Source organism: Rhineura floridana, chromosome 2 (genome assembly GCF_030035675.1).
Source record: "Rhineura floridana isolate rRhiFlo1 chromosome 2, rRhiFlo1.hap2, whole genome shotgun sequence".
Classification (NCBI taxonomy): Eukaryota; Metazoa; Chordata; class Lepidosauria; order Squamata; family Rhineuridae; genus Rhineura; species Rhineura floridana.
The window spans coordinates 71,662,016-71,687,076 of NC_084481.1; the positions used below are offsets into that span (position 1 = coordinate 71,662,016).

The following is a 25,061-nucleotide window of genomic DNA, read 5'->3' on the forward strand; positions in this document are numbered from 1 at the left end:
GTCGAAGGGGGCGCGGTGTCTCTCGTTGAGGGTTCTGGTTGGTAGGCTCAGTCACGCGGGCTTTGCCGGTGGCGCGAATTCCTTCTATTGTCTGTGCTGGAGCCGGAGTGGGGAAGCCATCATGGATCTAGCAGCGGCAGGGGAGGCTGGGTTGGTAGCTGCGGGGGCGCTTAAGCAGATCCGCGATGAGGTGGCCGAGAAGTGCCAGAAACTGTTCCAGGACTTTCTTGAAGAGTGAGTAAAAGCTACAGGCCAAAAGCAGTGGGGGGAGGGATAGGCCCAGACGTGGGGTGTCAGGTTCTCCGCAGAATGCATTGTCATTTAGTCTCCTGCTCCACCAGGCTAGAACTGTAATCGCTTATGCATTTGCTTCGGAGTGAGCCCCGTTAAAATAATTGGGCCTTACTTCTGAGTAGTCATTATAGAATTACGCAGCCCTATAGAGCCTTAATCGTTTACTTCTGAATCGACGTGCAGAGGATCGTTTTTCATTTGTGCTGTCCGTGGGTGGGTGGGTGCGTATATTATTTAACCCCCGACACTCTGACCCCAGACTAGTGCACTCTTCCTCAGGTAGAGCCGGTGCATTAACTGGGGTCTAGAAGACCAAGGTTCAAATCCCTGCTTGGCCATGAAGCTCACTAAGTGATCTTGGGCTAGTCACTGCCTCTCAGCCCAACCTACCACATAGGGTTGTTGTGGGCATTAAATGGGGAGGAGGCCATGTTTGTATGCCACCTTGAGCTCCTTGGAGAACAGGTGGGATATAAATGTAATAATAAATAAATATCGAGTGTGTTTTATTGCTGAACTTGAACCCTCTTCTCAAATGTCAATAGATGTTGAGGAAGTTTTGCTGTCCTGTCTTATTTGCGATGGTGTTGAGGACTACAGTATTTCCCCTTACAACAGCTATTGCATGCCCAAGCACTTTAATGTTTTAGTGCTACAAAGCAGCTTTTTAACTTTTTTGCTCAAATGTAAGTCCACTATTGCAACTTAATCACTTTCAGGACTTACTTCTGAGTGAGCATACGTAGAATCACAGGCTGCTTGGCTGCAACCAGTTCACACTTTAATTATTTTTTATTACATTTATATCTCACCTTTTCCTCCAATATCTCAAGGTGGTGTATGTGAATTTCTCGCTCCCTATATTATCCTCATAACAACCCTTTGAAGTGGGTTAGGCTGAGAGTTGATGACTGGTCATCCAGTGAGCTTCATGGCTGAATGGGGATTTGAACCCTGGTCTCCCAGGTGCTGCTCTGACCCTAACCACAGCACCACTGCAAATGATTACAATCTCATTGAAGTCAATAACTTGTGTATCTGAGTAAACATGCATAGGACTGTATAGCTTAACATTAGACTGCAGTGCAAGATTCCTCTTCATAAAAAGCAGCTACCTCATTCATAATGTTTTAATGATTACAATAAAAAGAGGACCTTGCAGTTAGGAGGATTGATCTAATCTGATGACCAATGAAGCACTGGGATCTATGGAACTTCTCAAAATTAGATCCTTCCTTTGTTTTCATGTGACATAATTTATGAACTGTCAAAACTCTTATTTAGTATTCTGCATGCAGAATATACAAAAGGAACATTTTTACTCACAGAGATAACTGTCAGCTTTTCATTATTGTCTGATAAGTTAGCCATATACTGAAACACTGCAGTTCCAGCATTTATTTTTCAAAGTATGTATGTGGCACTGTCTCACTCTAATCTTTCATGGACTTGTAACTTGGGAAATATTTCTGTAAAACTGTCAGTAAAATATTGTGACTTCCAGATTTCAGAACAGTGATGGAGAAGTTAAATATTTACATGATGCAGAGGAACTGATCCGTCCGGAAAGAAACACATTAATTGTAAGCTTTGAGGATCTGGAACAGTTTAATCAGCAACTTGCTACCACTGTCCAAGAAGAGTTCTATAGGTAAGAAGGTCCCAAAGGTTATTCAGTAAACATGCTTTGTTGACTTGCTGGTTTCATCATTACTTTCTTACCTATTCTGGCCTGTATTAAAAGAGTTCAGAGTTAGGGATGGGGAATTTGTGGACTTCCAGGTGTTGTTGGACTCCAATTCCTATCGACCCAAGCCAGGGTGGCCTATGGTCAGGAATAATGGAAGAGGACTTCCCAGGAGGATCCCTCTGCCTGTGCAGCCTCTGAGACGGCTCTCGTCTTGGATGAAACTTTTTCAGCTATAAATCCAGTCAGAAAAGTTTTTTTTTGACTGGGGATAATTTCTTCCGGATAAGGAAGAAACGTGAGATCTCCCACACAGCTTTGTTGTGATTGTTGGAGACTGGAATTCGTCAGAATTGTCTGTGAAAGAAGGTCTTCCAGCAGCTCGAACGGAGCGAGGATTTTTAGCTAGCTCAGCTGAACAAGTGATCCGGTTTTTTTTCTCTTTAAAAAAATACGGACTAACAGGCAAGCATTCTCCTGTGTACGATTATCACTTTCTTATCTATACAGCTAAAGAGATTTGTCAAAGGAACAGCAATTAAGATAACCTGGGTGAGTCAAAACTCCTTCTCTTTTACTCACGGAATTAAGGGGGAAGAAAATAAAAATAGCCTATCTTTTTGTTATTGCAAAAAGCTGACATGGAAAGTAGCATTATAAAGATTACAACGAATGAGGGGTTTCTGATTGGAAGAGATTTTTGATTTATAAGACTTTTGTGTAACATAAGTCTGGGACTATTTTTTCTGATCTACTTTTTTTTTGATGAATCTGCTCACTCTTTCTGCTACTAGTTATTTGTACGCTGTGAACTAAAGCTGTTTTTGCACTTCTGGGCATTTAAGAGATAAGAGCTGTCTAGAGTGTGACGCCAGTTGGTTTGAAAGATTAACTCCTTTGTAACTGGATAAAGAAATAAACTGCTCTTTGCTTGGGACATTGAAAATTGAAGGGGTTTTGTTCCTTTGGCTTTAAGAATGACAATTAAGAAGACTATAGATGTACAAGAAGGGACTTTATCTTTAGACATGTTTCAGAAAATAATGAATGGGATTAAGTCAATAAAACAAGAACTGAGAAATAATAGTCAAGCGTTGAGAATTGAATTTGAAGAAATGAGACAGGAGCTGAAAGAAATTCAGGATTCTATGAGAAAGGAGAATAAAGATAGATCTGGAAAACCAAAAAAGGATGAAAGAGAAATTAAAGGCAAGGTTCAAACTATGGAGATTGGATTAAATATGGACATGGAAAAAGATTTGGATTTCCTGGCTGTGATGGATCCTGGAGACAAATATTATGGTTTGGAACTCAGCGCTGTCCCTGAAGGAATTAAAGAAATTGGAGATAAAGATATTATCGGTTCAAAAAAATTCCTGGACTGGAAGGATTTGATGGAACTTGAAATGGAGAAAGTTAACAGAATTAATCCCTGTTTTGTGTCAATGGAAAAATCCTCAAGAGATGTGCTAGTGTATCATGTAAAAAAGAGGAACAGAGATGTGGCTTTGCAACAATACTTCAGTGATACGTTCGGAATGGATGGCAAGAAAATATCTGTGATAAAGGAAATTCCTATCAGACTTTTATTATATGACTATGACAGCAAGATTATGGGGTGCGTAAAGATGGAAGATGGAATCAATACGGATAATGGAAGAAGAGCAATTTGAAATTACTGGACTTAGTAGACTTGATGAGTTGGATTAATTGACATGTTTATCTAGAAAAAAAAATTGATGGACATATATCTCAAGGATTGGAAACTTCTCTTTGACTTTTTGTGGAAGAATAAAATGATATGATGTTAATGAGATTTGAAACCAATTAAGATAACCGCTGGAGGAGGGTGATTTTATAATCTATTTAGAGTCAGGCTTGTTATATATTATAGATTTATAGCTGAACTAAGACAAATCGGAAGTCAATATTTTTTCTTTTTTTCCCTTTTTTTTATTGTATTAGTTGTTGAATTGTGTTTTGTCTTTTTGTATTGTTTTGGTTTTGGAAACTTGAATAAAAATTAATTGAAAAGAAAGGAATAATGGAAGATGTAGTCCAACAATATTGGGACAGCCACAAGTTTCCCATTACTGTTTTAAATAGTATTAAGAAATTAGTTAAGCTGTTTTCACATGATTGATTTTGTAGATGAGTTTAAGGTGCTGGTCATCCACAGCTCTCATGTTTGAGGGAGGGGGTCTGTCCCTGCCCAGTTGCTGTTAGATATCTTAACAGGATTTCCGCTGAAGACAGAGCTGCTGTATTCCTGCAGTTAGTAGAGGGCAGTAGCTGAAATATGAACTAATACAGTAGGGCCCTGCTTTTTGTTGTTCCGCTAATATGGCGGCGCCAGCGGGGCGATCAGCTGTAGCGCGGGGAGCTCCAGCCACCGCGCTCCAGCTGACAGGGATCAGCTGGAGCGTGAAAGCTCCCCATGCTCCAGCTGATTGTGCTCTACAGCTGACAGGGATCAGCTGGAGCACAAGCTCCCCACACTGTAGCTGATCGCATGATCAGCTGTGGGGGCGGAGCTCACGCGCTACAGCTGAGTAGGGCCCCACTTTCCAGCAGTTTTCGCTTTTCAGCGGGGGCCTGGAACAGAACCTGCCGTATGAGTGGGGCCCTACTGATATTTTTTGTGCTTCCTGTTTAGGTGTTTCCCTTGCTAATTAGAGTGACATTTATAGCATTTGTGTTTTGGTGATGAAGTGTATGGTTAATGATAGTAGCATAAAGTATATTCAAGGATATTAAATAATGTCAGGGTGCTTTTTAATTTTGTCCAAATCTTACTCTCAAAACTTGAAATAGCAAAAGAAAGTTTGCAAAGTTCTTATTTGAACAAAAAGCCAAGCAGGTTTGTCAGACAACAGTTTTTTATTTGTTTAACCTATATTCTATTTATTTGCTTGTTATGTGCCTTCAAGTCGATTACGACTTATGGCGACCCTATGAATCAGTGACCTCCAAGAGCATCTATTTGTTTAACTTGTATTAAAGTTACTGTGTATTACAGTGTACTTTTCAACATACTTTGAAGACCAGAAATTTATAATGCATACTGCTAACTTGATTGTAAGGGTACAAAGGCTTGCCTTGTTAACATTGCTCTTCTGTTTTAGAGTCTATCCTTTCTTGTGTCGAGCTGTAAAAACCTTTGCCAGAGACCATGGAAATGTTCCTTCCAACAAGGACTTCTATGTTGCTTTCCAGGACCTACCCACCAGGCACAAGTAAGATATGTTGATACTTAGCAAGGAAACTCCAATCCACTTCTTTTGTGTAGGGTCTTATTCACAGTTCAGGAGTGTTCAAATGGCTTCCTTCAACTTGCAAGCTATAGGGTACAAGTGTAGATTATACCATCATTTCAGTTGCAGGGATATACTGAATTGTGTATAGCCAATGCAGTTTATGAAGATAATTGATTCTGATGCACAAAACCATACTCCTATGATTTTTTGGGGGGGGGATCAGTACCTCTTATTTGTGGTGTTCTAAATAAGGGGTTGGGAATGTTTGGCCCTCCAGATGTTGCTGAAGTACAGTTTCTGTCATCTCTAATAAGCTTGGCCAACAGCCAGATATAATGGGAGTTATAGTTCAGCAACATACGGAGGGCCAAAGGCTCTCTGCAACTATTCTAAATAGATAAAATGAGTGCAGGAAAACATGTGGATGTGGCACTGTGGTGCCTGAGGCTGTGGATAGGAATTCTTGCAAATATGAGGCCTATCAACTGTGCTTTAACCCTTGCCCCTCCTGGCTAAGAGAAGTTGCCAGAGAAGGGCTAGCTGAGTGGGTTAGTGTTGCAGGCTGCTGATGCTTCTTTTCAGCAAAGTATGGTACCATCAGGTCTCAAGGTAACATCTTAGCTCTAGGTTTTCCTGTATGAAATTAATTTTTAGACCCATTTCAGTCTGGCTTCCAGCCTGGTCATGAGACTGAAATGGTCTTGGTAGCCTTTGTAGATGACCTTCACCAAAAATAAAATGGGGGAGTGTGTCCCTCTTGATTCTGTTGGATCTTTTTGCAGTGTTCAGTCTGTCAACCATGGCATCCTTCTGGATCATCTCTCTGAATGGGCATCGGAGGCGCTACTTAGCAGTGATTCTGATCCTCCCTAGAGGGGTGCTTGAAGAAGTTGAGGCTAGAGGACTTATGTGCAATCCCATGGGGTTAAGCTTGTAGAGTTCCACAGGGTTCTGTTCTGTCCCTCGTGCCTTTTAAAAGCTACATTAAACTGGTGGGAGAGGTCTGGAGTTTTGGGGTACAGCGTGATCAGTATGTTGATGGTGCTGAGTTCTATCTTTTCCCTTCTAACGATGATGCCAAGGAGGCTGTAGATGTCTTAGACCACTGTTCCAAGATGGAAGTTCTTGCAATCGGTAGGAAGGGTTTCATTTTAGATGTTCAATCCTCTAAAAACATAAGCTTGCAGCTTGGGGTACTCTGGATATGGCCTTAGACCTGGATTTTCGGGCCTCATCTGTGGCCAAGAGCACTTTTGCAGGGTTAAGGTTGATGCGCCAGGAGCATCACTAGTTATAGTGATCCTTGTCTTGGTCACCTAGCTTCCTGATTATTGTAATGCACTCTGTGTGGCACTGTGTTTGAAGACCATTTGGAAACTTATGACGGTACCCAAGAAGCAGTTGCACTAGTGTAAGGAGTTCTGGCTGAGCAGTGGTACTTTCCTCTCCTGTACCTGTGCCCCCCCACCCCTAAATGTATTCTAAGTGTTTCCCCAACCTTCCAGAGCAGATCTGGGGATGGAGCACAGAAAGAGGAGAGGGAGAGGGGAAGTTCCATTGCACAAATGAAAACCTTTGTGATAACAGAACTAAGCCAGAAACAGCCCAATAGCTGGTTCAGGATGCTGTACCAAGGCTTCTTATGGGAGTGGGATATAGAGCTTTTGTACCACTGGCTGTCTATTAGATTTTAACTGCAATTCACAGTACTGGTTTTGGCCTGCAAAGCCCTAAATGGGTTGGGACCAGAAGAACTGCTTTTCTCTGTAATCCTGCCTGAAAACTGGGATCTTCCACAGGGGTCCTTCTTGCTGTGTTTTCAAGTATTTGTAAAGTGAAAAAGCGAGGGTCACCACAAAAAGAGGCCCTTGCATATTTTATTACTTTACAAATTCATGAAGGGACAGCAAGAATGGCCCCTGTAGAAGATCTCTGGAACTCCTACCCCTGGGAGATTCATGTGGCTTCCTCATTGTTTATGTTTAGGAGGGGCAGTTAAAATTTTACTTTTTAATTAGGGTTTACAGCCCTTTTTAGATATTTTGGGCATTGCATTATCTGCTATTGTTTTATATTGTATATTTTACTTCTACTTTTTTATGGTATGCAACTCATTTCCGTAGGAAGTGTGAGATATAAATTACTTTAAATGAATGATTTGCTGTAGTAAATTAAAAATGGATTCAAAATAGAACTTCCATGTTCTTGTCCTAATTACCCTAAATGATTTGGTGTGTTGCCAAGTGTAATGTTAATATTTCCACTGACGTGTTTATAAGATTTGAGCAAGATGTTTCTCAAAGTTAGGGGGGGAAAGACTGAAAGTCAACAACTCAGATTCCTTAGAATTTCCCGATCATGGAGTTAAACTTCCAAAGGTTTGATTACATACTCTGCTTAAATGTCATAGATCTCAGTATACCATTTTCAAACGGCTTGCATCTAAATACTGTGAGCACAGCAGGTACTTTCTTGTTCTTAGCTATAGAACAGCTTGTACTTGCCAGTCCTAGTTTTCCATAAGCAACAATGGCTTATAATGGCCTATGAACTCACTATCTGATTTTATGGATTGTGGCTTAAAACTGATGACCTATTGAATTTGACTTTTTGCTCTTCAAACAGAATTCGAGAAATGACATCGGCTCGAATTGGATCGTTAATGCGTATTAGCGGGCAGGTAGTCCGCACCCACCCAGTTCATCCAGAGCTCGTAAGCGGAACATTCCTGTGTCTGGATTGCCAAACGGTGATAAAAGATGTGGAGCAGCAGTTCAAGTACACACAGCCCAGCATCTGCAGAAACCCGGTTTGTGCCAATAGGAAACGGTTCCTTCTGGACACCAACAAATCGCGATTTGTTGACTTTCAAAAGGTAATTCAGTCACTGTTAGTATTTACACTTGGTTTGTAAATATGATCTGATGTCAGGTTGGTCTTTTATGCTTGGCTGATTTAGCTGTAAAGCTCAACCATGATTTGGCATTGCATGAACAAGGCTTTAAGAATGTTTGAGGCGGCATACTCTTTGCTTCCTATCCTTTTCCTTCTCTCCACACGTGCCATGATTTCTTCCTTCCTTTAAACTGGGTTGTGACAAACAAGTGTTCATCATTTTGTCTAAACTGACAAACTAAGCTTTGCACTTGCCTTGGAATCCAGGCTCAAAACACAGTTTCTAATCTTAATTTTCAGGGCCAGCACAAATCTTAGTTTGCTGAGTTTGGATAAAATAATAAATTACAGTGGAAGAATGGGAAGCATAGCACACAGGAGAGGATGGAGCTCAGGAGCCCGACCGTGAAGGTTTGTTGATGTAGCACCGAACCATGATTTAGCATTATGTATGGACTAGCCCTGTGTCTCCAAGTGTAAATTTTTGTTCCTACTACTTGAATAAACTGTAGCAATTTTAGTCCCCCCCCCAATGTGTATGTGAAAATCTGTCAAATGAGGATACAGTGCATGCCGCTTGTGAAGTGGATTCCAGATTATGACATATTAAATCTGTTTGTATTTAAGGTACCACAATATTCTGTTGCTTTTGTTGCAACAGGCTAACACAGCGATGCTTCTGTCATATATCATATTGTTAGCTATTGCAAAATACTGCCCTTCATCTTCCAGAATGCTGTTTTCAGACCTGAAAGTTGTATGATCTCATAATTCAAGTGAAAGATGATAGCTAGATCTAGACTTCCCATGAATGGAGTTCTGCTCATGGGATGGTCACATTGAAGGAAGGAGAGAAAGAAGAATCATATTTCACCAAAAGCTGCTCCAGGCAGTTTGGGGGACCCTCCAGAATGACATGGAAGCTAAAGCAAAAATATGCAAACACACCCCTTTCACAAATGGAAGGAGCCTGGTCTTCCTTTCATGGGGGAAAACTCTCGATCCAATCTAAAGTGTATGTATATTTAAGCTGTTAAGAGTCATTTTGGTAGTGAAAAGTATTTTTCAGTCTTTTTAAAGCCCCAGAGACCAAGATGCACCTTGTAAATTTAGGTATCTGTCTCAGCTAACATAGGAAACCAGCAGTGGCACTGAGAATAAGTCACCCACTGAGACCATCTATTTTTTCACTATTCTAGAAATGTTCTTCAGTTGTCTATTTTGAACCACATTCATTTTATTGCTATACAAACAAAGATGATATATTTGTGAAGTACTTGCTACTTGTGAAGAATAAAAGTATTATTTATTAGATCTATATCCTTCACTTTCCTCTAAAGGACCCCAGGGCAGAAACATGTCAGTACTAAAGCAATACATTTAAAACCTACACAAAAAATTAAAAAGAGCCTCTAAAAACAGTTAAAAACTCCTAAAAGCAATCACCTACTCTCAAACTAATTTCAGAGTTGCCAGGGACACAACTTTCAGTATTATAATATTATGCAGGCTTTATTATTATAATATTATGCAGGAGTTATCTTGCAGAATCTTTTACTGTGGCCATTGCTTCTCTAGTGTTTTCTTGTTACTGTTTTTGCTTTATTAGTGCTTTCATATCTCTTGGATCTGTGTGTCCCTCCTGCCAGTGTTGGACTACAACTCCCACCATCCCTGAGCATTGGCTGGGGCTGCTGGGAGTTCAACAATATCTCCGGTTCCCCACCCTTGCCCTACCCTATCTTGATTTTTTCTACAACCACCAAGATGGTAGAAACAAGCTTGCATTTCTGACAGTGTTCCTCAAGATATTTGCTCTTTGCCTACTGAAGGTAACCAGACATTTAAGAAAATCTGGTTAATAGCTCTATGCTGTATCCTCCTGCTATCACCTTACCTTTAGCAGGAAGGGATACACTTTACCACACACGCTTCAGCTAAGCAATGCCTCTACTTATTAGTGCTCAGGCACTGGGAAAGCCTCAACCCCCTATGCATCTTTGTGTCCCTAAAAGACCACAGCCATGGGCTGATTTCCCTAAACCCATTTCTGATACTCTTTAGGGTAAACTGCGCTATCACCATGCATTATTGTTTATATTTTGGCAACGCATGTATTCTTTGTGATAGCCGGCCAAGAACCAGGCATGTTTTTAAAACCAAACATACTTATTTTGAATATAAAAAAGAATACTTTTAACTCAGGTTCTCAAGCATGTGGTTACATATTAATGTTCTTTCATTTCTCACACATATTAGCTAAGTTTGCCTCAAATACTGTAAGTAAAATGCTGCCTCCCTAACTTCTAGCCCTCTTTACCCCAAGACCAAGCCCTATCTAACTGGCAACTGACAGCCACACAGGTAAAACCAACCATCCCCCTTTCTCACATCCAAATACCACACAGTATTCATCAACATTTCAACACACTCACTCCCCCTCTCTGCATACCATAATTAACCTAATACAAACTTATACCAACATATTTTACAGCATATAACGTAACATCACACTCTGCCATTAGTTTTCTTTTATCGTAACGTTCGTGGTAGATACCAGATACAGCTTGAAAATTGTCAGGAACTTGTAGTAGTTACCTGCGTTCCTAGAAACTTGATGCTGGTAACTAGAAATTTCAAAAATGTAAAGCTTTTCCTTAAGAATGCAACATTTTTTTCCAGTCCACATACTAGAAGCATTTGGGTTTTAGTTTTGTCACTTGTCCCAAGTCAATTAGAAACTCTAATTTTCCTGAAATTTAGGTGAATACTTACCCAACTTGAAATTCTGTTTTTCCTCTCCATCAGGTCCGTATTCAGGAAACACAGGCTGAACTACCCCGAGGGAGCATTCCTCGCAGTGTTGAGGTGATCTTGCGTGCTGAAGCTGTGGAATCTGCTCAGGCTGGTGACAAGTGTGACTTCACGGGTTCTCTCATTGTTGTGCCTGACGTAGCCCAGCTATCCACCCCAGGTTGGTGGACCCTGTTCAGAGCAGTATAGTGAAAGAGATAGTCTGCGTACTCAGAAAAAAGCATATATAGGGCAACTTTCCTTAAACTTTGATGCTTTTACAATGCTGGGAATCACATAAAATGGTCTCTGCAGGTTAAAAAAAAAGTGAATGCAGTGGGCAGAAGGCTAGGCTAGAACTATTCTCTCTGTGATGGGAACATGTTCACTCAATGCAGACAAGACTGACATTCAAACATGCCATTCCTGACTATGTTTTAAAGGTAGAGAGTTGTGCTGTCTGTTTTTTTCAAATGAAGCAGAACTTAACACAGGTCCTGCTTTTACAGGTGTGCGGGCAGAAACTGGCGCTCATGTGAGTGGCAAAGAAGGCTATGAAACTGAAGGTGTCAGAGGACTTCGTGCACTTGGAGTCAGAGAGTTATCCTATAAGTTGGTTTTTCTAGCCTGCTATGTTGCACCAACAAACCCAAGGGTAAGCCTTGCTCAGAAAGCAATATTAAAGATCTTCCTTGAAGAAATTGATGATGGGATTTGGTCCTCTCTCTTCCCCCCCCCTGCTGAATATTAATGCTCATGTTTATAGGCTTTTGTTATATTTAAATGAACCAAACCTTGTAATTGTGCATGTATCTTTCCTGGCTGGTTAGGAAGCTACCTTTGCCTGCATTGCAGTTCATGCAGATCATTTGCATTCCTAACTAAAGATTTGGTTCTGTTCTTTTAATTAAAGGATTCAAAAACTATTAAAAACATTTTTTTCAATAAAGAGGGCTTCTCAGTCCAAGAATTTGTGTATGGCCCTTTCTCTCTCCAGACTTTCTTTTTTTATAATGTTGTGTTTAATTCAAACTTAACCGAAGTGAAGCTGAAGTCCCAATGTCCTACCATCTTTTCAAGTTTATCACTGTGGTAAGCAACAGAATGAAGTGGTCGAATGGACCACTTTTTTTTTATACTCCCCTATACAAAAACTAGAACAGTAGAGCAAATCCTGGGATTAGAGCCTTCCTTGCTGATAATGCTTGCTTGCAGTTTTTTTTTTAACCTGAGGGGGTCGTTCTCCCATCTGCAGTCTGAAGTTCTAGATTCCACTCTGCCACTTCATTTTGCTGAATATGTAGATCCAGTCCTAAATGGTGATATTGTCCAACTTGTAGTCTTCCTGTGATGTACTCCAACCCCTTGACTTGTGGCAGGAGTGGAGGACCTGGGTCCCTCCCCACCCAGTGGTGTTGGACTACAACAGATAGAGGTTCCTCATCCCTGCCTTAAGACTTACATTTTCTAAGTTATGTTTTAGTCTGTGCAGTATTGTTTCATTTTTATACTTTTCTCCCTCAACCTTCTTTGTTTTAGTTTGGTGGTAAAGAACTGCGAGATGAAGAACAAACTGCAGAAAGCATTAAAAACCAGATGTCTGTAAAGGAGTGGGAGAAAGTATTTGAAATGAGCCAGGATAAAAATCTTTATCACAACCTTTGTACCAGCCTCTATCCAACCATACATGGTAAGTTCTAATAGTGGACTCACAGTAATGATTCTATCAGTGAGTTATTATTTTAGGTCAACTGGAAGCTTTCAAATGAACTAAATTCCTCTGTCTAATATGCATTCAATAAAAATACTTGTTTGTTACTCCTCCTGATGCATCAAAACAGTGAATTTTGTTTCCTTTGGTTGCTGCTACGTTGGACCCAAAGAGTAAGATAAGAATACTGCAGTTCAGAGCTGCATGCATACCATTTAGGATTTTCACTCTTTTTCCAGCTGTTTGTGTACATAATACTATTGCTTGTGTGTGCATTTTTTCCTCTTAGAGGACCATGGAGTGGAGATCCTTTTGGGGTTTTTCTGTTTGGAACATTGCTGATAGAATGCAGGCTTGTGATTTGTATAGATAACATCTCTGGCTCTTTCTTATCTAGTAACCTCTGTACCCTAATAGCAGGTTATAAACCTGGACTCTGATTTACAGACCATTTAAGACGGTTTATTCCTTTTGATGGCTGTGTTAGCTTGGTAACCACCCCGAGTGCCAGCAGTCCAATGCAAATAAATTTTTATTGTAACATACATATTGTTTAGGTACGTTTAGAGACCATGTCTCTTTTTACATCTTAGTGCCATATTGGAGAGATGCGATGAAGTATTAACAATTTTGAGACATTTCTCTGGACATAGACCAGACTGATCCTGTTCAATCAGATCAGTAGCTTGTCAAAGATTTAACCTGTCTTTGTCCCTGAAGAAGCTTTGTTGAATTCTGAAGCATCATTTTAAGCCACCAATACAACAGCTAGCATATAAGTTGTTCTTCTGTGTTGTATCCACAAAACTTTCAGTGTCCCTAACTGTTAACATATTGTGATGCAGGTAATGATGAAGTTAAGCGAGGGATTTTACTCATGCTGTTTGGTGGAGTTCCGAAGACAACAGCAGAAGGCACTTCACTGCGTGGTGACATCAACGTTTGTATTGTTGGTGATCCAAGTACTGCCAAGAGTCAATTTCTTAAGTAAGTTTCTCATGAACTAGCTTGCCATTAACTATATCATTGGTAGCTGACTATGTATGTTTGTGTATGTTGTGTTCAAGGGAACTTCCAGGTAAGTAGGACTAGGATTGCAGCCTCTGTCAGTAAAACAATGTTTTTGTGCTGATGTTTGTGTTGGTCTATCTTTGTATTGATTGTTGTGGCTTTGGATTGTAGTTGTATTTTATTACCTTTATATTAGCAAAGCACCAAGAGGACATTATTAATTGGGTGGTATGTAAATTTCAAAAATAAATAACTGAATAAACTATATTAAAATGTCTGGGTGATTTTACCTGCCACTGAAATTATAGCAATGTTGGTTGGTACCAGGCAATTCCCTTGGGGAAAGTATTCCATTATTACTGCTGAGAAAGTTCTTTCCCTTGTCATTGTTCCCCATTCTCCGGATGGAAGGAAAACAGGGAGAAGGGCCATAGCAGAATATCTTAAACAATGGGCAGGTTGATATGGAAGTTGCTGCTGGTTATTGGAACAGAAAAACATTTTCAATTTTGTGATTGCAAAATGAATTTGAAAAGCTTTGCTTTTTCCTTATACTCACTTGTAGTTTAGTTATGAGCCAGATTTTGACTCCTTTAGTTGTAAAACAGGGATCTTTAAAACTGGTAAGCTATTATAGGTAGCTCTCATGGCCGTGCGGATGAAGGGGAATGTGATGGTGCTGTATATCCTCTTGGTGTTCAGTAACCTTGGATATGTTTCTTGGGTGAACAATACAAGAACTACGGTTAAAGAAATAGTCTGTTTGGGGATAATTGTAATATTGATGGTCCTAACTCCCAACATGTGCGTGTAACCTTTTTTTTAGAAAAGGTATGACAAACAATATTACTGATAATACTTAGAGCTGTTGCAATTATTCATCCTTGGTAGATTTCATAGCAAATTATGCTTTCAAGGAGTGTGGGAAGCACCATCAAAACATTCTTCTTTCCATTTGCTCTTTTTTTTTTTTATACAAGTTTGCAACTTATGTTCTCCCAAACTGTTGCTGCTGCTTCAGGTCTATTTTTTAAAACTTGAACGTAGTAGTTTTCTCTTCCACACTCCTAGGCAGTTAGGGATTGAAGAGTAGTTGTGAGGATAGCCGAAACAAATTGGCTTTGTAATATGTGGTGATGTCAAGTGAGAGCAAGCAGTTACAATGTACTTGCTTTGAGGCACCCTATCCAGTTATTATTCCAGAATGCACATTCTAGCATGCGTGCTATTATAAACATTATCATGCTGGTAGACAACATTTGCACTTGAAGCATATTGTCAAATACTCATCCAGGTCTATATTTCCTATTTTTGCAATGCTGGGCTGCCCAGTTTCATTGCCTCTGCAAAACAGGAGTGTGATGGGGCCAGCCCTGCCATTAGGCAGAGTGAAGCGGGGAACAGGAGCACGGTCTCGAAAGACAGAGCTGTGTGTGTGGCATATATCCTGCTGTGCACCCCTAAGTTAGCCTGCTGCCCTCTCAGATGCAGTGGGGGAGGCTATCCCATCACCATTGTTATAGTAGCATTCAACTTTTAGTCTGGTCAGCTGGAATGGGAGGGGAGCACCAACTTGTCCTTTACCTCTGGTACTATCCATGAATCAGAATAAACCACTGGTCCTGCTCGCTTAAATTCTAAAATACCAATCACATGGAGGGAAAAGGTACAAAAGAGAAGGCATTTTGACAGTGCAAGCCTTAGTACATTTTAACAGGCATTTAAATCAAGGTTGATCTTCCCATAGTGGAGTGGAGCAACAAATTGTCCACTAGCCCTTGGAAGGTGGGCTGAAATTGGAGGGCGACCAACAGTTGGAATGGTGTTCTTGCTGTTAGGGAGGTGAAAGCCAGCCCCCTAAAAGTTTTCTGGCCACAACCTTTGGCTAGTCTGGTCTTGCTTGGTGTGGTGATCTTTGCTTAGCACTGCTACCCACTAGTCTTGGAAGTATTCCATAAAAGTTACAAGCCTGCATTCGTAATTTATGGTGTAGGTACCAACTTTTATAAGCACCTCTGCTGAGTCGTCATCTTGCTCATCACTGGCAACCTGTCAGCTGGCTATTTAGAGCTCTGGTATCTGCAGAAGTTTTAAGTCACCATAGTCTTTCTGTTGCTATTTCTCATATGAATTTTTTGAGTAGCCTGCAATTGACCCAACAGGCATGTGGAGGAATTCAGCCCCCGAGCTGTATACACCAGTGGGAAGGCCTCTAGCGCTGCTGGTTTAACAGCTGCTGTTGTGAAAGATGAAGAATCCTATGAATTTGTCATTGAAGCTGGAGCTCTAATGTTGGCAGATAATGTAAGTTCTTAGCACTTCTGAAAAAAGAGGAGCATTTTTGTTTTTAGTTATTCTGGTACAGAAGTATAATTGATAATCTTGCATCTGCACTCTTCTTTAGGGAGTCTGTTGCATTGATGAGTTTGACAAAATGGATATGAGGGATCAAGTTGCCATTCATGAAGCAATGGAGCAACAGACTATATCCATTACTAAAGCGGGAGTTAAGGTAAATAGCTACAATGCTTTAACTCGGGTGTAGTGTGCTCAGTTTACATATATGGTGCCTGGGAGAATTTTCTGTGCTTCTCCAGTAACCTTTTTGGCTAGATCTCCTATCGACCCCTCCCACTTCCTGTCAAACAGTTGTGTTCCACTAGTAAAACATCCAGAACCAGAACCTTTTCTCTATCCACATCCAGAACCAGAACCTTTTCTGTTCTGCAGCCCTACATCAAAATCAAGCTCTTAACGATTTATGGTAGAGTGGAGTGGTCAGTGTGAGAGGGCAGTACCATGAAGCTGGCTTCCTGCTTACCTGGGCAGTACAGGGGAGAGGAGTGAGGCACCTGCACAACCCCAACCTGCCCTGCCCCCACACCATCCAGGTAAGCAACAGCAATGTCGCTGTTGGAAGACAGCTCCAAGGCAGCGCCCTTTCACACCAGCTGCTCCTGGTGAGCATTTCTGTAAGAAACCCATTGCTGTCAAAATCTTTTAGCATTCGCAAACGTCTTTTTTAGATAATTAGGCTGAAATCCTATGCAGACTTATTTTGGATTAAGCCCCATTGAGCCTCAGTTGGGTATGCTTCTAAGCAAGAAAGTTAAGTTTAGGCTGCAATCTTGCATCCAGTTAGGTTTGCATAATTTCAAGAATGTAGTGGTTTAAGTAACTGTTAAGTAGGGGCAGGATTATGACCTTAAATAGCATTAGAATGAAAAATGGAAATGGACTGCCTTCACGTCGATCCCAGCTTATGGCGACCGTATGAATAGGGATTTCATGGCAAGCAGTATTCAGAGGGGGTTTACCATTGCCTCCCTCTGAGGCTAGTCCTCCCCAGCTGGCTAGGGCCTGCTCAGCTTCCTACAGCTGCACAAGACAGCCCCTTCCTTGTCCACAACTGCCAGCTGGGTGGCAACTGGGCTCCTTGGGACTCTGCAGCTTGCCCACGGCTGCACAGGTGGCAGGGCATGTAACCCCTGAGCCACTCACTGTGGGGGTGATCTTTAGCTGGCCCTTTACACCCAGGAGACATGAGCGGGGATTTGAACTCACAGACTATGGACTTCCAATGTGACTAGATTGCCATGGAATATGGTGCTTCTCACTCTAATAATATTTGTCTTTATAGATATTGAAAGGAAAATATAATAATTTAATTACTATCTTTTTACACAGTGTTCCTGGAAATCAGTTTCCTGATTGAGTAATTTTTGGGGTGTGGGGGTTGTATGATTGATCAGACCAATGTCTAGACATCATTTATAATCGTGTCTTTGTTCCACAACAAGTTGTAACTTGTTAACAACTCTATGCTGCTTAGAAAAAACTTTCTTACTATTATCAGGCTACTTTGAATGCCAGGACCTCCATTTTGGCAGCAGCTAACCCAGTTGGTGGACGTTACGATAGAGCAAAGTCTCTGAAACAAAATATAAACCTATCTGCTCCTATCATGTCCAGATTCGATCTCTTCTTTATTCTTGTGGATGAGTGCAATGAGGTAACATAATCTACAAACTATCTAATGCATTGTAAATTTAAAGATATGCAAGCTATAAATACAATTGTGTATGTGTGTGGGTTCTGTTTTTGTCTGTTCATCTACGCTATCAGTAGGCGAATTTTAATCTCCTCCATTGCTATGTGTTTGCCTATGCTTCCCCCACAGCCATTCCGATGTTTCCATCTCAGTCTACCCACTGGTTACACAATGGGACATAAGGGATGGGAATAGCCTAACCTGAGTTTATTATATTGCTTTAGTTACCAGGAATGTGGCACATGCAATGTTATCTTGGGTTCCAAGCCATTAACTTGCGGATCTTTATGGAAGGAAAGCTTCCCATCTCCCCACCTTTCACCTGTGCCAACTGAAAAAATTCTCCAGAGGGTTCAGGAGTTCTCCTGAATAATGTGGGATGCTGTGTAGGAGATTGCTGAGGAAAGGGTGAACCTCCCAAGAGGTACACACACCAGAGTAGCTGGGGGGGGGCAACTGGTGGTTGCAGTGCGGAGGAGGGGAGGGTAAAATTTCCCTTCTATAAACCACCTTGTCTAAGGAAAGTCATGGAATTATTTGGAAGCTTGCACAGAAGAGATTCCGTAGTCCTTTCAAAACGTGTACAACTAAGATTGCTTCTACAACAGAGGGTAGTTTTTAATTCCTATTGTGATGTGTTCTCTTTTCACCTCTAAAGACCCAAATGAACTCCTTGACCAGAGTAAGGTAATAACTAATAATGGATTTGACAGTTCATTTTCATTGGAACAGCTTGCATGACCTAAACTAACATTCAGGGTAGTATCAATTCTGTTGGTAGTTGCTGATCTGCTTTGATACACCATTTTTAATCTATTGTTTTGTTAGTGATTGGTTGTATCTTCTGGTAACCTATTCTGACCAAAACCTCTCCTGTTCAGGTTACAGATTATGCTATTGCTAGGCGCATTGTGGATCTTCATTCTAGGATAGAAGAATCAATTGATCGCGTGTATTCACTAGATGATATCCGAAGGTATCTTCTCTTTGCCAGGCAATTTAAACCAAAGGTAATGAGATAGACTGTCAAGGTTCTTAAGAGTTTGAGCACAGCGTGTTGTGAAAAACCTGAACTGATACAGAATGTATAGCAGTTACTTTCTCTCTTACATAGTTGCTGATACTGCTCCAAATCCAAGTAGAGTTCAGCTTCACTTATTAGCATACCTTGTTAATTAGGGTGTAGTGTAACTGCTGTCCACGTCTGTTGCATTGATATGGAGTCATTTGGGTTTGCCGGAAGGTTATTGCTTCTGTTGTGCGATAAGCAAAAAATGTTTTAAGTGTAATCATGAACTGAATCTCTCCTCTACACTGCTGTAGTTGGTCACAGTGGACAGGCAAGTTTTAATAGTCAACATAATAAATTTGTTAGACTGTAAGGTGCCGCAAGATTCTTGTTTTTTGGCAACAGAATGTTGAATCCATATGCAGGGATTGAACTAGTTTGCAATGGACATTTGACTTTAAAAAAATGAATATATGGTGTTCATAAACAGGAAATGGTGCACGATTTTACTATAGCCTACAACATTTTCCTTCATTATCCAATAGATTTCTAAAGAGTCAGAGGATTTTATAGTTGAACAATATAAGCGCTTGCGCCAGAGGGATGGTTCTGGCATTACAAAATCGTCATGGAGAATCACAGTACGACAGCTGGAAAGCATGATTCGACTGTCTGAAGCAATGGCACGGATGCATTGCTGTGATGAGGTAGCTAAATTTAATAGAGCAGCATTTGGCAGGGTGAAGTTTGACCACGAGGCTGATCTTAACAATTTTCTTCTGTTAAACATGTCAATAAAATGTCCATAGGAAAGATTTATACCTATGGTTAATTCTCATCATTTAATTGTTGCAGAATATTTTGGGATTACAATCACTTGAAGTGGAAAAAGTTTATAATAAATATTACATTTTCCATTTTTAAGTGGTCTACATGGAGGGAAAATGGCTGTTCCCTTGAAAGTTTCAGTATGCAAAAGTGAAATTTAGACCAACGTCTTGTTCGGCACATAAATTTTGTATCTTTCTGAAAGAGAGTTTTCTTTGTAATTCAAGCTTGCGTGAATGTGCACTTTTAATTAAAAGATGCCAGCTTTATCAACTATGTATAGTTTTCTTCATTCATCGAAGTTGTTAGGTTGTGTTTTTTGAATGTGGGTCCAGTGTCAGCGAATCCTTCCCCCTTGGCAGGGAAGGGGGACAAGCTGGAAAATGCTCTAAGAACTTGCTTTTGTTTCTCTGTGCTGCACCTATGGAGGTGTTTTGGAACCCAGATATTTTATTGTATGTATATTTTATTGTATATGTATATTTTGTTGTATACCACCTTGATATTTTATGAGTTGGAAGTATAGAAATAGCATTATAAATAAATGCTGTGTGTTCAGGACAAACATTTCTTGATTCATCTTGACTCACCTTAAACATTTGTAAAGGTACATCCAAAACACGTGAAAGAAGCCTTCAGGTTATTGAACAAATCAATCATACGAGTTGAAACTCCAGATATCAATTTAGACCAAGATGAAAATCAAACCATTGATGAGCCTGAGGCCCAGGATGGAGTCACAAGTGAGTAATTTGCTGATGAATTATGGAGTATATCAGTCTTCCCCAACCTGGTGCCTTCTAGATGTTTTATACTACAACTCCATCATCCCTGATCATTGGCCATGCTGATGTGGTCCAAAACATTTAGAAGGCACCAGGTTGGAGAACATCAGACTACATGGTTTTACCTGATATCCTCTTTGGAAGCTTTTATGACAGGAGTTCCCAAACTTTGGTCGCCAGCTTCATTCAGGTGATCCATGGCATGTCTGCATTAAATGTTCATATTAATTTTTAATTATATTTTTATTGTCTTTTATTTCTCATATTGTATTTTATTATATTACGATTTGAATTCTATTAAATGCAAATTATAATTCAATAGAATAAAACATAAGAAATAAAATAAGCAACACAAATACAATTAAAAATCATATAGCCTCTAGTACAGCACATTACAATTGCTACAGCAGGCAGAGAAATCACTACATGGTCTGGCAAGACTATCAGTAATTTTCAAGTGTTCCGTGGGGAAAAAAAGTTTGGGAACCACTGTTTTATGATAAAAGGCACAATCTAAATCTCTTAATAATAAATACTTCTTGGAACCTGTTTGCTTCTGGGTCCAGATTCTAGTTTTGACTTTTAAAGCCCTACACAGTTTGGGATCCTGTCTATCTGAAGGAATGCCTCCCATATATTTCCTCTAATACATTGAGGCATAGTTAAAAATAAGCTCTGGTTTGATGTATACACTCAGTTCTTCTTCCGTTGCTGCCCCACCAGGTAACAAAGCTTGAGTCTGGCTTGTCATGCACTTGTGATGTCCAAATGCAGGCTTGTGGCTTATTTCTTTCCATAGGAACATAGGAAGCTGCCTTATCTTGAGTCAGACCGTTGGTCCATCCTGCTGAGTGTCTCCACAGACTGGCAGCAGCTCTTCTGGGTTTCAGACAGGAGTCTCTCCTCGTCCTACCTGGAGATGCCGGGGATTGAACCTGGGACGTTTTGCATGCAAAGCAGATGCTCTTCTACTGAGCTACAGCTCTTCTAAACAAACCACGAATGATAACCAGGGTTGGCTTATTGCTTGTGGTGGTTTTGAGAGAAACATGGGTTCAGATGTCACAAGAAGCCCAATGGGGGCTTTTTTCCTGGTGGTGTAGTAGCAACAGACATGGAGGAAAAGCGGAGTGATAACTTCTCATAAACGTGCATCAGTACATTGTACATTGACCTTAAACCAGTCAATGGGTGTGAGATCTCTGGAGCCTTCTTGGTGGTGGAGCTCTAGCTTGGCATTCCCTTCTGGCAGAAGGTGAAAAGGGTATTTATTTCTAAACAGTCACTAAGAGAACATTTCTGTCGAGCCGTATATAAGCTTAAGACTGCAGTAATGTACTACAGGCATACCCCGCTTTAACGTTCGCAACGGGACCGGAGAGTATACTTTAAGCGAAAATAAACGTTAAGTGAAGCAATTGTCTTCACTTGTACTGCACACAATCACCACGAGATGGCAGCGGCGTCATGCCAATAAAGTACGTTATTGCGAAGCGCACGAACGTTAAGCCGGGTATGGGGACGTATGGAGCATGTACGTTATAGCGAGGCGACGTTAAGTGAAGCGACGTTAAGCGGGGTATGCCTGTACTCACCTGGAAGTAACTCCTATTGAAGTCAGTAGGACTTTTTGAGTAGACATATCTCACTGAGCTCTGAATCAGTCTAACCAAGTTAAAAGACTTATTTTTAAAAGGTTATGAAAGATGGTAAGAACTATGTTCTTGATCCTTAAAGTTGCAGAACTGAAAATGAGAGCCGATCTGTTTAAAAGACTAGATAATGAAGGCAAACAAACTCCCCATGATTTCTAAATCCATGTTGTGGTTAGGGTAACAGAGAATACAGGTAACATCTGGAGCAGTCATAAGTTGGTAAGATAGAGACAGGCAGCTGCTACGCTTCCAAAATGTTCATTCTGGGTGGAGTGGGGGTAACGGGCAAATAGTTGATCAAGGCAATTCATTTCATGACATGCTTCCATCGTATCTTCTGTCCCTGCCCTGGAGTAATGTATACAAAAACGTTTCCATGCTTTCCAGGAGATGAAGAAACTACAGTTGTTAATGGCTTGGTGAATGGCATCAATGGCCATGTGGATGATTTGAACAAAGATTTGGCACCAAAAGCTTCCCTAAGGCTTAGTTTCCCTGAATATCGCAGAATCTCAAACCTCATTGTGATGCATCTGAGGAAAGCAGAAGAAGGTAAGAACAGAGTTGGACTTGAGGCTTAACTATATGTGGCATTAACTACATGAAAATTTGTGTTTTTAAAATGAAATACAAGGCACTGGAGGTGGAGTGTCAAAACTGCACCGCATAGGAAGATGTGGTTTAAGCCTTCCATCCCCAGCTGCAGTCTCCCTCTGTCCAGTATGGCAATTAACATTAAAAGTAGCTTTCTTCAACTACTAATTGCAGTAAGGGAAGGAGACTGGCAATTGAAGGCTTAATCCTCCCCCTTTTTTGATTTTAATAATAATCCTCCCTTGCCTTGGTGACATTGATAACTTTGCCTGTAGGGGGCTCTCGGAGAAACCATTAAGGCACCACTTTTAAAACCTGTACCTGAATTTGAGCAGCCAAATGAGTAATAAGCAAGACTGTATATTTGAGCAAGAGTTAAGATGTCATAGCCTGACGTATTTAACCATATAGAAAGTAAAATGCTATAGGAAATAATGATGACAACAGTAGTGATGGTTCTGCTAATGGGCTGTGAAATGAGATCTCTGTGAAAGGGATAGCAGTCTCTCTCTATGAAACCACTCATAGTCCCAATACAACATTCTTAGTAGATTTTTTTATATCCTTGCACTAGCGAGCACTTGCAGATCACTAGCAGTTCCTGGTTTTTATATGGAAGAACTGTTAGTGTTCACTATAAGCCTTCTCTTTTGGTATGTGGGTCTGCTTAGTGTTCATGCAGACAATGACCATGGACAAAGAATAAGAACTTGTATGGTGGCTGAGAGTGTGAGCGGGAAGGTTTCTGCTTCAAATCTCACATTGGCCTTTACTGCTCTCTGATTTTGGACAAAGAGCATTTTCTCAGCTTCAGGTCCTACCTGTAAAATGTGGATAACAATAGTGACTTACTCTACAAGGCTGTTGTAAACATTACTGAACTTACATGAATGAAGCACTCTCAAGAGCTATTAAACTTCTATTATTGTAATTAACGATAAATGACGATAATCCTGTTTTTTTACTTTTTGAAGAAGATGATGATGCCTCCTTAAAGAAAAGCGAGCTTATCAACTGGTATTTAAAGGAAATGGAAATGGAAATAGAGTCTGAAGAAGAACTGATAAATAAAAAGAATATAATAGAAAAAGTGATCCATCGTCTTACACACCATGTATGTATACTTTTACTCAAAATTGTAAGGTTCTTTTTTGAAGCCAAGATACTACTCTGAATTCCTTTAATGAAGTATGTGATAACAAATATAACAAATGAAGTTTTTTGATGTAGAAATGTGAAGAATTTATAGCCTGATCTATGTAGCCCCTAATTCCAGGGCATAGAGAAAAAAGCATTCTCATGGAGGGATCCTTATGCGTAGTGTTGTGAGCAAAGGAGATTAAGAGGGCAAGTTGTTAATTGCAATTAAGGTTTCATGTGGAAGTAAATCCAGTTTAAAACAATGGCATTTTACTTGGAAGTAAATATGCTTTTGATTGGGATATCTTACAATGTATGATTTAGGTCTCTTCAAAACATGGCCTGATTGAGGACTCTATTTCAGGACCACATTCTAATTGAGCTCACTCAGACTGGATTGAAAGATTCAGAGGAAGAACAGAGCTTTGATGAAGACCCTTATCTTGTCGTCAATCCTAACTACTTGCTGGAAGTCTAGGGTTTATGAAACCATTGCAACAGGATCAACACGTCCATTTCCTATTAGAGACCACCACTCACTGGCTGATTATATCTATTGTTGTACATAATTGGCTAACCGGAATGTCACAAAATTCACCCACCTTGCCTTTTTACTAATTTTTTACTCAGATAAAAGCATCTCCCATCCTTTTCCAGAAAAAGAGTCATGAAATCTGATAAGGGAGAAGTTGGCTTTTTTTCTGTATTTTACTTAAAATAAAACTTTTTTTACATAATTTTTCGTTATTTCAGTAGCATGATTTTATGCTGTAGATTTTTCCGCCCAACTGTCTTATTTGTGTAAAATAAATAAACACTTCTATATATACGAACCAATTTGCTTTTCTTTACTGTTGATAATAACCCCAAATGCCACTTAAATAGGATTTTATAGGTTGTGGCTTTGAACGCTTCCAGGGGTGCTTTGGGTGATTCTTGAATTAGAAGCTTAAATGTGGATTTCATATGGTTATGATTTGGCACTAATGACATGGACAGACTTTCACACAAAACAGCCTTAAGACCAGGAATAGCTGATAACATTTGCTGTGTGATCTTCTATCCCAGGGTGGTGTGTGTGTTTTAAAAGAGAGAGCAGCAGTACAGGGATGGGAATTGAAGTCATGTCATACTGGGGGTGGGGGTCTAACTTCTCCACCCCACCCTTGCTGTTTTCCTGACAACCATCCCCACTCCCTGCCATTTGCTCCCAAAGTATCTGGGTGGGGGTAACGTTTAGGTGAGAAAGTGGCAAGGGAGGAAGGGGCAGCCCTCTTTCTCCACCACCCAGCTCTGTCCCCACCTTTTTTAAAATGGGGGGAAAGCCCACAATAGATATAGATAAATCACA

At 40.3% G+C, this 25,061-nt stretch overlaps 1 protein-coding gene across 1 annotated transcript; it reads left to right on the top strand.

Annotated features, from left to right (window-relative positions):
- Positions 1–24,543, top strand: MCM6 (minichromosome maintenance complex component 6). Its single transcript, XM_061608907.1, has 17 exons — positions 1–234; positions 1,799–1,945; positions 5,107–5,217; positions 7,864–8,113; positions 10,942–11,107; positions 11,436–11,581; positions 12,466–12,616; positions 13,483–13,624; positions 15,811–15,952; positions 16,053–16,160; positions 17,505–17,660; positions 18,581–18,709; positions 19,254–19,415; positions 20,144–20,279; positions 22,364–22,528; positions 23,545–23,684; positions 24,075–24,543. Exons 1-17 carry the CDS (start codon positions 122–124, stop codon positions 24,186–24,188), a joined length of 2,478 nt encoding a protein of 825 aa, XP_061464891.1. The 5' UTR covers positions 1–121; the 3' UTR covers positions 24,189–24,543.
- The last annotated feature ends 518 nt before the right edge of the window (positions 24,544–25,061 follow it).

Bases quoted from the DNA above. Each gene is read 5' to 3' on its own strand.
- MCM6 (XM_061608907.1), top strand. From the start codon at position 122: ATGGATCTAGCAGCGGCAGGGGAGGCTGGGTTGGTAGCTGCGGGGGCG. The intron at 13,625-15,810 runs GTAAGTTTCTCA...TTGACCCAACAG, and splicing joins GCCAAGAGTCAATTTCTTAA to GCATGTGGAGGAATTCAGCC. The intron at 22,529-23,544 runs GTAAGAACAGAG...TACTTTTTGAAG, and splicing joins TCTGAGGAAAGCAGAAGAAG to AAGATGATGATGCCTCCTTA.